We start from the raw sequence: 9,838 nt of genomic DNA on the forward strand, positions 1-9,838 counted from the left end.
AAGGCTGACAGCTGTTTCCATGTGCAGATGTTTTGCGCAGCTACAGGGGTCTAAGCTGGGCTGTCGGGGTGAGTCAGTGACAGGGTAGGAGGGCAGGGAATGATGATAGCTTCAGAACCTTGCCCCCACATCTGCCCATGCAGCTCAGTGTGTTATTTAAGAACACAGAAATGTGACTTTTCTAGGAGAGTTTGAGATTTTAAACTGTGATGTCCTCATAAGGATTTCTCCAGAGCCCCCATTTCTAGAGGTGCAGTGTGCTCTGGACCAGACTCTGCCAGGGAATGAGCAATAGGAGACCCCTCAGAATATCAGTGATTGGTTCCCAAAATACCTAAGGTGAATTCCTTTAGAAATGTAACCAGAGAATGCATCCTCTGAAATCTCATATTCTTTCTTAGTTGGGAAGAGAGGAGTTTGGAGCAGCATTGCTCTGTTATCACAACTCTGATATTATGTATTTCTCTTTCCTGACTGAAAGAGCACTCCAGCATTCCTACCAGAGGTAGCACTAAGATTTAGAAGGCTACCAGCATCTCTGTCCTCTCTCCAGACTGTGACTGCCACATGTCAGGCCTCAGACCTAGTAATTAAATATTTTTAGAAGTACTCAAATACTGTCTCCTGGGAACCGGAAACTCTCTCTAACCCTTACACTTAGGATAATAAATTCAGACCTCCTGCAATACTTGAGGAAAACTTTCCATAAAATGGTAAAAAACAAAACCTCTGACCTGTGTTTCAGCAGACAGTAGGGTTGAGGCACAAAAACATGGTTGCATATAGTTTATGTGATCACATCCTATACAAGCATGAAGATATTTACATGCACACATGGATATGAGTACAAATTTAATGTTTGCGTTATTCAGCTACTTGTGATGCTAACTCTTCCCCCGCTCAGGTGAAGTAATTGTCAAATCTCCTGGTAATTGACCACAATCCACCACTAACACTTACATTTAGGATAATGAATGTAGCCCTCCTGCAATACTTGAGGGAAAGTTTTCATAAAATCATAAAAGAACACAACCTCTGACCTGTGTTTCAGCATAGAGTAGGGCTGAGGTATAGAAACATTGTTGTATATAGTTTATGCTATCACATTCAATACAAGCATAAAGATAATTACATGCTCACATGGATATGAGTACAAATTTAATGTTTGCTTTATTCAGCCACTTGTAGTAGGCATCCTTCAGTCTGCATAGCCTATGGATCGTGCCCTTTAAAGTTTCAATTGAGGACTTCATTTACAGCGTCTATTGTGACTATAAAGACCCACACGAGAGTGACAGTCCTTGCTGCATCTCTTGCAGATGTAGTGGGTGTCTGGCAAGTCCTTATTGTGCTTTCTGTGCACTCGCTTCTCTGCTAGCTGTCTGATCTTCAACTCGCCCTTCTGAAGGTCCTTGTGTAACCACTGCCTCCATCTGCCGCGGTTGTCTGCTAGATCTTCCCAGTTGTCCAGCTCAATGTCTGCCTCTCTGAGGTCTCTCTTGCAGACGTCTTTCTAACGCAACTGGGGGCGTCCGAGAGGTCTTTTGCCAGAGGCTAGCTCACCATACAGGATGTCTTTTGGAATCCTTCCATCGTTCATCCTGTGGACGTGGCCAAGCCAGCGGAGTCAACGCTGCCTGAGGAGGGTGTGCATGGTTGGGATTCCAGCTTGCTCGAGGACGGCAGTGTTGGTCACTCTGTCCTTCCATGATATTCCAAGGATGCGCCTGAGGCAGCACAAGTGGAAGACGTTCAGCCTCTTTTCCCGGCGGGCATACAGGGTCCAAGTCTCGCTGCCATAAAGGAGGGTGCTGAGGATGCAGGCTCTGTAGACTTTCATTTTGGTGTGAGTGTACAGCTTGTTGTTATTCCACACTCTCTTGCTGAGTCTGGACAGAGTTGTGGCTGCTTTTCCAATCCTCCTGTTTAGCTCAGTGTCCAATGACAGGGTGTCAGTGATGGTGGACCCTAGGTAAATGAACTCGTGGACAACCTCTAACGTATAGTTGTCAATGATGATTGATGGGGATTCAGCAACATCCTGACCGAGTACGGTCGTCTTCTTTAGGCTGATGGTAAGCCCAAAGTCCTTGCACACTTTGGAGAACCGATCCAGCAGTTTTTGAAGCTGGTCTTCTGTGTGAGACACTACAGCAGCATCGTCTGCGAACAGCATGTCTCTGATGAGGACTTCCCGCACCTTAGACTTAGCTTTCAGCCTTGCAAGGTTAAACAGTTTCCCATCAGATCTTGTGTGCAGCAAGATGCCCTCTGTTGAAGATCCAAAGGCATGCTTCAGGAGGAGTGCGAAGAAGATCCCAAACAATGTCGGAGCAAGCACGCATCCTTGTTTGACGCCGCTCCTGATTCTGAAAGCATCTGATAATGTGCCGTCATATTGGATGGCTCCTCTCATGTTTTCGTGGAACAACTGGATCATTTTGAGTAACCGTGGAGGACAGCCTATCTTGTGGAGCAGTCTGAACAGACCATCCCTGCTGACCAAGTCAAAAGCCTTGGTCAAGTCGATGAAGGCTATGTAGAGTGGCTTTCTCTGCTCCCTGCACTTCTCCTGCAGCTGCCTTAGAGAGAAGACCATATCAATGGTAGACCTCTCTGCACAGAATCCGCACTGCGATTCTGGGTACACCCTCTCAGCAATCTTCTGGAGTCTGCCAAGGATGACGCAAGCGAACAGTTTACCTGTGATGCTTAGGAGGGAGATTCCACGGTAGTTGTTGCAGTCGCTTCTGTCTCCTTTGTTCTTATACAACATTACAACAGACACTTGTGATGTTAACCTTTCCCCTGCCCAGGTGAAGTAACTGTCTGTATTAGATTTGTAACTTGCCAGAAACTTACAAATCTTTATATTGCTAGAGGAGGCTGTCCCATAGGGTGAAGAAAAGCCTGTAGGATGAGCCACACCTCTGGATTCAGGAAAAAGTACCCAGCCTGGCAGAGTACTTCTCTTCCTTTGAGGAAATCTTGCAGGTCAATGTGTATTAATGAAAGCATTTGGTAATTTAAAGTTAAGAGAGCCTGGATCTTATGGAATTTACACATAGAAATTGTGAATGACGACACTCAAGTCGCTCTGGTTAAATGATGTACCTGTCCCAAATAACATATCCCATGTAGTGTAAAGATGCAGTGCCATAATTTGTACTTTCAGCAGTGGAGAAATAAAAAAAAAACAAATGAAAAATGCATATACAATTAGGCAATAAAACATATTTATTAACATCTTGAGTACAGGACACATAAATAAAAAGACTTAAGTTGTAACATGCTTAAAATGATAGAATAAGCTACTCTTGGAAGTGGAGATCCAGAAATGGTGTTGGTGCAAAGAATCTGAGTGTGAATATATTCAGTGCTGAAATAGGCAGTGGAATTAGAAAACATGGGGTCTGAATGAGTCCAGGTGTCAGTGGAACTAGCAAACACAAGGTAGGAACAAGTCCCGGTGAGATGGGTTGGGCCCTTGGAAGCCACCTGCCATGCTGAAGACACAGATCCCACCTTTTCTGTCAGCCAGGGCATACTTAACTCTGTCTTGCTGTGTCAGATTCTGAAGCTTCTTCCAGCATACCCAGGGGTAGGGCAAACCCTGCCACAGAGCATGACAAGCATTGAGATCTGCTCTGGAAAGGCTGAGCTTAATGGGCTCGCTGCAGCACTGAGATGCCCATCCTCCTTGGGGTCCAAACTGAAAGATATAAGAAGTTCTCCTCCACCCTCAATGTGGAGGAAGATATGAACAACCTTCCACACTCTCAGTTAAATGTGATTGAACTGAGCTGCATTGTTAAAAAGGAATCTACCTTAATATTTTCAGAGGACAAAGGGGTGGAAAAAACACAAAATCAGAGTACTATGAAAATAATAAAAAACTACTAACTGGCAGCAGCCCTCCTTCCCCTGCACTGAATGTTCTCCTGACCAGATTTACATAGTATTTGTGTAACATTAGGAATCCTTTGTTTGATTCCCCTCTCCTAGTGGAACAGGTCAGCCATCCAGGATGGAATGGAGATTAGTGTAAGGTGACCTAGTGTCTCTGTAGCATCATAGCATTCTCAGTCAATTGCAGTTTGGAACATCCACAGAAAGCCAGGCATTTAATTGTCCATTGTCCTGTCTGAAGGGGAAAGAGAGACTATCTTCCGCATCTAACTTTACCACGGTACTACCTGAAGTGATCACAGTGGACATCAGCCAAAGTAGAAGAGCTGTAACACAGGCAAAAACAATAGAAAGAATGCAAATTAGCAGGAAGTTTCCACTTTCACTCCCCCCACCGGCTTTGAATGTCTTCTTAATCTGACTTTTACAGAACTTCTGGAAGTTATGATTCCTTTGTGTAACTCCCCCGCCACATAGAGTGAAAGATCAACAGTCTACAATGGGTATTAGGATCAGGTGACCAGGATTCTCTGTAGAATAACAACATCCATGAGTGACTAGGGGTGCATCTACACTAGCAGGCTACTTCGAAGTAGCTGGCACGACATCAAAATAGTATGTGTCACATCTACACGTGCCGTGAGATATTCAATGTTGAAATCAATGTTAGGTGGCGAGACGTCGAAACGTCTATTCCTATCCGAAGATGGGAATAGCGCCCTACTTCAGCGTTGAACGTCAAAGTAGGGCATGTGTAGATGATCTCCATCCCACTACGTCGAAATAGCAGGATCCTCCATGACGGCCATCAGCTGAGGGGTTGAGAGACGCTCTGTCCAGCCCCTGCTGGGCTCTGTGGTCACCGCATGCAGCAGCCCTCAGCCCAGGGCTTCTGGCTGCTGCTGCTGCTGTTACTGTTGCAGCTGGGGGTCCATGCTGTGTGCAGGGGGTCTGCAACCAGTTGTCAGCTCTGTGGATCTCATGCTGTGCAGGTTGAGTGTGTCTGGGAGGGGCCCTTTAAGGGAGCGGCCTGGGGCTTTCGTGGCCCCTTATTTCGACAGGGAGCGCTTGTGTGTGTGGACGCTCCGCATTTCCTTCTGGTGCGGCTCCTTTTGATGTTCTCCATCGCGACTTCAACATTGAACGTCGATGGCTCCAGCCCTAGAGAACGTGGAGACGATATGCATCAAAGTAGCCTATATCAATGTTCTCACTCGAAATAGGCTACTTTGACGTACTGTGCTAGTGTAGACGGAGCCTAGGTGAATGGAGCACCCACAAAAAGACAAGCTAAATCTTTTCATAGGTCATTGTCCTGCCATCAGCCCAGTCTGCATGTTACTATTATCTGAAAAGCTGATGCCAGGTTGAAGACAAAATAGCACACCTGGAACACAGACTTCGAAATAGGATAGTTACACTCAGGAGATGATAAACTTTTCAATGATGCTTTCCAGAACTTCTCTCGCAATAATCATGTCACAAGCATGTATTCAAAATGAATATGGAATGTAATATCATAAGAAGATCATAGAAGGATTCAAAGAGAAACAGGATGTTTATGTGGGTAACCAGAAAATCCAGAAATAGGAGTGATGCTTGCTTTAAAATATGTTATAAGTGTTCTAAAACTTCCTGATCAATAAAACAAAACTTTCCAGTTAGTGGGTGCAGGTAGCCTGTTGTAGAGCTTCATCCGCTTGCCCTGAAACATTTGTAACTGCATCTGGAACAAAGGGAACTCTAACAGCCAGACCTCTACCACCTTTCTTTGAAACATCTGGAACTGGACAATTGACATTGGTTTCGAGACACTGCAGCAATGCTGGTGGCCCAGTTACAATACTATATTTTTGCTGATCACTATTGCATACCTGAAACACTAAATATCATAAAAAATATAATAAAATCAACTGTCTTTTTTTTTTAATAGGAAGAAACTCCTCAGATCAGTCTAGTACCATATGTCAGCCATCAATGGCAGCAGATTTCAATCTGAAGTCTTCCTTCTCACTGGAATACTTGGACAGGAGCATAACTATCTCTGGATCTCTATCCCCTTCTGCTTAATATACGCAATATCAATAGTAGGAAATTCATTCATTGTGTTCATTATAAAAACTAATCCAAGCCTCCACGAGCCCATGTACATTTTACTTTCCATGTTGGCCGTCACAGACCTTGGCTTATCAATAACCACCATGCTGACAACACTGCGAATATTCTTGTTGAACTCTAGGGAGATCACCCATGATGCCTGTTTCGCCCAACTCTACTTCATCCTCACACTTATCTGTATCGAATCCTCTGTGCTCTTGTTGATGGGCTTCGATCGCCTCATTGCAATCCGTGACCCCTTAAGGTATGCTTCCATCTTAACACCAGAACGACTAGCCAAGATGTCGTTCGTGTGTGTGCTGAGAGGGGTGGTCTTAAAGCTTCCATTACCCATTTTCCTGAAACAGTACCAATACTGTCGAGAAATTATCCCAACGCGTAGCTACTGCACAAATGGAGAGGTTATGAAACTGGCTTGTTCAGATATCACAGTTAACAGCATCTATGGCTTGTTGATTGCACTCTTAACAGAAGGCTTGGATTCATTGCTCATCTTACTCTCTTATGTGATGATCCTCAAAACAGTACTGAATATCACATCCCGTACAGAGTGCCTCAGGGCCTTGAATACCTGCGTCTCTCACCTGTGTGTTGTCCTTTCCTTCTATACACCATATCTCAGCGTAACTTTGATGAATAGACTCGGGAAAAGCTTTTCTCCATTGGTTCAGATTCTCCTGGGCTATATCTGTGTGATGTTCCCACCACTCCTGAACCCCATCGTGTACAGTGTGAAAAGCAAACACCTTCGTGCAAGGATAGTCAGTATGTTTGTCAGATGACACGGAAACGGGAGACCAAAAACACAGTCAAAGGCCTACTGTTCCTTCCTGTATCCTTTTATCTGAGATGTCATAAGCCACTGGTTGTCACTCTTCAGAGAGTTGTTGTTAAGTGTTTAAAGCCTGGATCAATGGGTGATGGGTTGGAGAGGGAATGCAGTTGTGTTTATCCGTGCCAGAGGACGACTAAGATGTTGGACCAGGAAAGATACATTTGGCGATTTCTCCAGTCTCACAGTTGCTCCCAGTGCAGTCAATAAATTGAAAGGATGTTAATGTTGTTTCCCATGATACTCAGCCTGTTACTTTCCTGTCTCTGCTTCAGCAAGTGTGGGTAAAGAAAAAGCTGCAGAGCTGTTCTTCAGTGGCAGGTCTGGCAGTTCCTCCTGCTCCAGGTGCACAGTAATCTATAATTGCTTCACCAGCTGTCAATTGAGGCTATAGAAGGAGCAGGAATACCCACCATTACCCTAAGCCCTCAAGCAGGTGCTTGCAACTGAGTCATATCAGACACATGATTAACCCAGGAGCCCCATGAGAATCCACTCAGGAAGGCCCTCCCACTTTGCTGGCTTTGCATCTCTGACCTATAAAGCCCATTCCCCACAGATTAAGCTGTCAGTAAGTGAGGGACTGACCCATGGCAGTCCTGCAAGCGAGTCAGGCCCAGGTCCCCTGCTTCTCCTTCACTCTCTGCTGATACATCTGCTTGGGAGGGGATCATAATGGTACTCAGTTGCCCAAGAGAGGCACAGCCTGCTCCTACCCCAGCCCAGCACATTCACTGTACGGTGACCACCTTTCCAAATGATAAAACATGGGCAGAGACAAGAGCCATTTTGGCACTCTTCCTTCCCTAGACTCCCTTCCCCAGGGTCTCATCACGTGTTCCTTGGATTGTCCCAAAACTCATCCCCCTGGCTCCTTGCCATTGCTCAAGGATCCCTCTCCTTCCCAAGAGAGAAGCCAGAGCTGGACCATGATAAGAGGTGCCTGGAAGCCTGAAGCATTTTGAGGAGCGCCATTCCCTCCCTACGTATGGGTCATTGGGTTGGGGGTGGGTCAGTAAGAGTCCCAAGCCTGTGTTCCTGTATCCAGGAAATAAATTGCAGGGCATATGAAGAGTTTGGGTTTCCCACGGCAGCACGGGCTCTTCCTGTTTGTGTTCCCACAGCCTGTCTCCAGCCTGGACATGGTGCCTAACCCTGGGAGAATTGGAGAAGCAGAGGGAAAGGCCTTTGGTGAAAGGATGGAACAGAGGCGGAGCCTCCAAGCAGAACGTGGAGCACAGTTTTCTGCAATTCTAAACCAGAACCTCTGCTTTGGAGAAAACTGAATTGATAAAATCCCACACGGGGGGCTCTTGCTTTAAGTATCCCAGCCCGACAGTAACTCAACAAAAGAATCAGAAAGGAAAGATTAGGCTGCCTGCAGTGTTCTCTGACTCTCTTAGGTACACTGAAGGCACCAGAGTGTCACAGGAACCACCAGAGTATTAACATGACAGTTGTGACAATCTACCCCCAGATTTTTATGGAAATGTGGTCCTGAATATGTGAATATCATCATTATCATCATCTTTGTCATCAAGAAATATAGGCTCAGCACCCTTTGGTGTCTAAATAAACCCTATTTTCTTCCATCTTTTCCTGTCCAGTGCAGAGTGGCTTAAACTCTGTAGAATAACTCCACATCAATCTACTACATCTGGGGGTCTTTCTCTGTGGTTTGAACAGTCCATTATTCTGAACACCAGGTTCTTGTCTTTTCACTCATAGCTCATTCTTCCAATATGTCCATATAGTTGTAACTTCCATTGTATAGACTTCTGCAGAAATTTCTCTTTCAGCTTTATCTTCATATATAACACCTCATTGCTGACCTTCCACATCCAACCTATTCTCTGTTCTCTCTGTAACAACTCCACTAGAATGCTAATATCGTTCTCTTCGTATCTTTCATCATCACTGATGTCTCACATCGGTACAATACATTTCTGAATATACACATTTTCAAGATGCTTCGCTTTGGTCCGAAGTTAATCACTCTGCTTTTCCAGATCTTACTGATCGCCTTAAAATTTGCTCTTGCTTTTGCTATTCTTGTCTCACTTTCCTTTTAGATTCTAAGTCATACATCTTGATGCTCCCAGATACATGAGCTTCTCTGTGTTCTTTAGTTCTATCCTGTCTAGATTGAGAAGCAGTGGATACCTAGAATTTATTAAGGCATTTCATAAAGTCTCTCATGATCTTCCTATTCAAAACAAGGCAAATACAAAGTAGATGGGGGTACTATAGAAAAAACTTTCTACCTGTCAGGGTGGTTATACAGTGTAATAAAATACCTAGGAAGGTTGTGGAATGTCCATCACTACAACTATTTAAAAGCAGATTAGATAAACATCTCTCAAGGATGGTCTACATGAACATAAGAACATAAGAACATAAGAATGGCCATACTGGGTCAGACCAAAGGTCCATCAAGCCCAGCATCCCATCTGCCGACGGTGGCCAATGCCAGGTGCCCCAGAGAAGGAGAACAGAAGACAAGTGATTTATCTCCTGCCATCCATCTCCTGCCCTTGTTATGAAGGCTAGGGCACCATACTTTATCCCTGGCTAATAGCCATTTATGGACCTGACCTGCAAAAATTTATCAAGCTCTTTTTTAAACCCTAATAGAGTCCTGGCCTTCACAGCCTCCTCGGGCAAGGAGTTCCACAGGTTGACTGTGCGCTGTGTGAAGAAAAATTTCCTTTTATTAGTTTTGAACCTACTACCCATCAATTTCATTTGGTGTCCCCTAGTTCTTGTATTATGGGAAAAGGTAAATAATTTTTCTATATTCACTTTCTCCACACCATTCATGATTTTATATACCTCTATCATATCGCCCCTCAATCGCCTCTTTTCCAAACTGAAAAGTCCCAGTCTCTCTAGCCTCTCCCCATATGGGACCCTTTCCAAGCCCCTAATCATCTTAGTCGCCCTTTTCTGAACCTTTTCTAATGCCAATATATCTTTTTT

The 9,838-nt window shown here is 44.6% G+C and overlaps 1 protein-coding gene across 1 annotated transcript; it reads left to right on the forward strand.

The window, feature by feature from the left end:
• Window positions 1-5,873: 5,873 nt before the first annotated feature.
• On the forward strand, window positions 5,874-6,809 carry LOC142010644 (olfactory receptor 51G2-like). Its single transcript, XM_074989417.1, has one exon. The coding sequence runs from the start codon at window positions 5,874-5,876 to the stop codon at window positions 6,807-6,809; it is 936 nt and encodes a 311-aa protein (XP_074845518.1).
• The last annotated feature ends 3,029 nt before the right edge of the window (window positions 6,810-9,838 follow it).

The sequence above is a fragment of the Carettochelys insculpta genome, chromosome 1 (assembly GCF_033958435.1).
Source record: "Carettochelys insculpta isolate YL-2023 chromosome 1, ASM3395843v1, whole genome shotgun sequence".
NCBI classification, from domain to species: Eukaryota; Metazoa; Chordata; order Testudines; family Carettochelyidae; genus Carettochelys; species Carettochelys insculpta.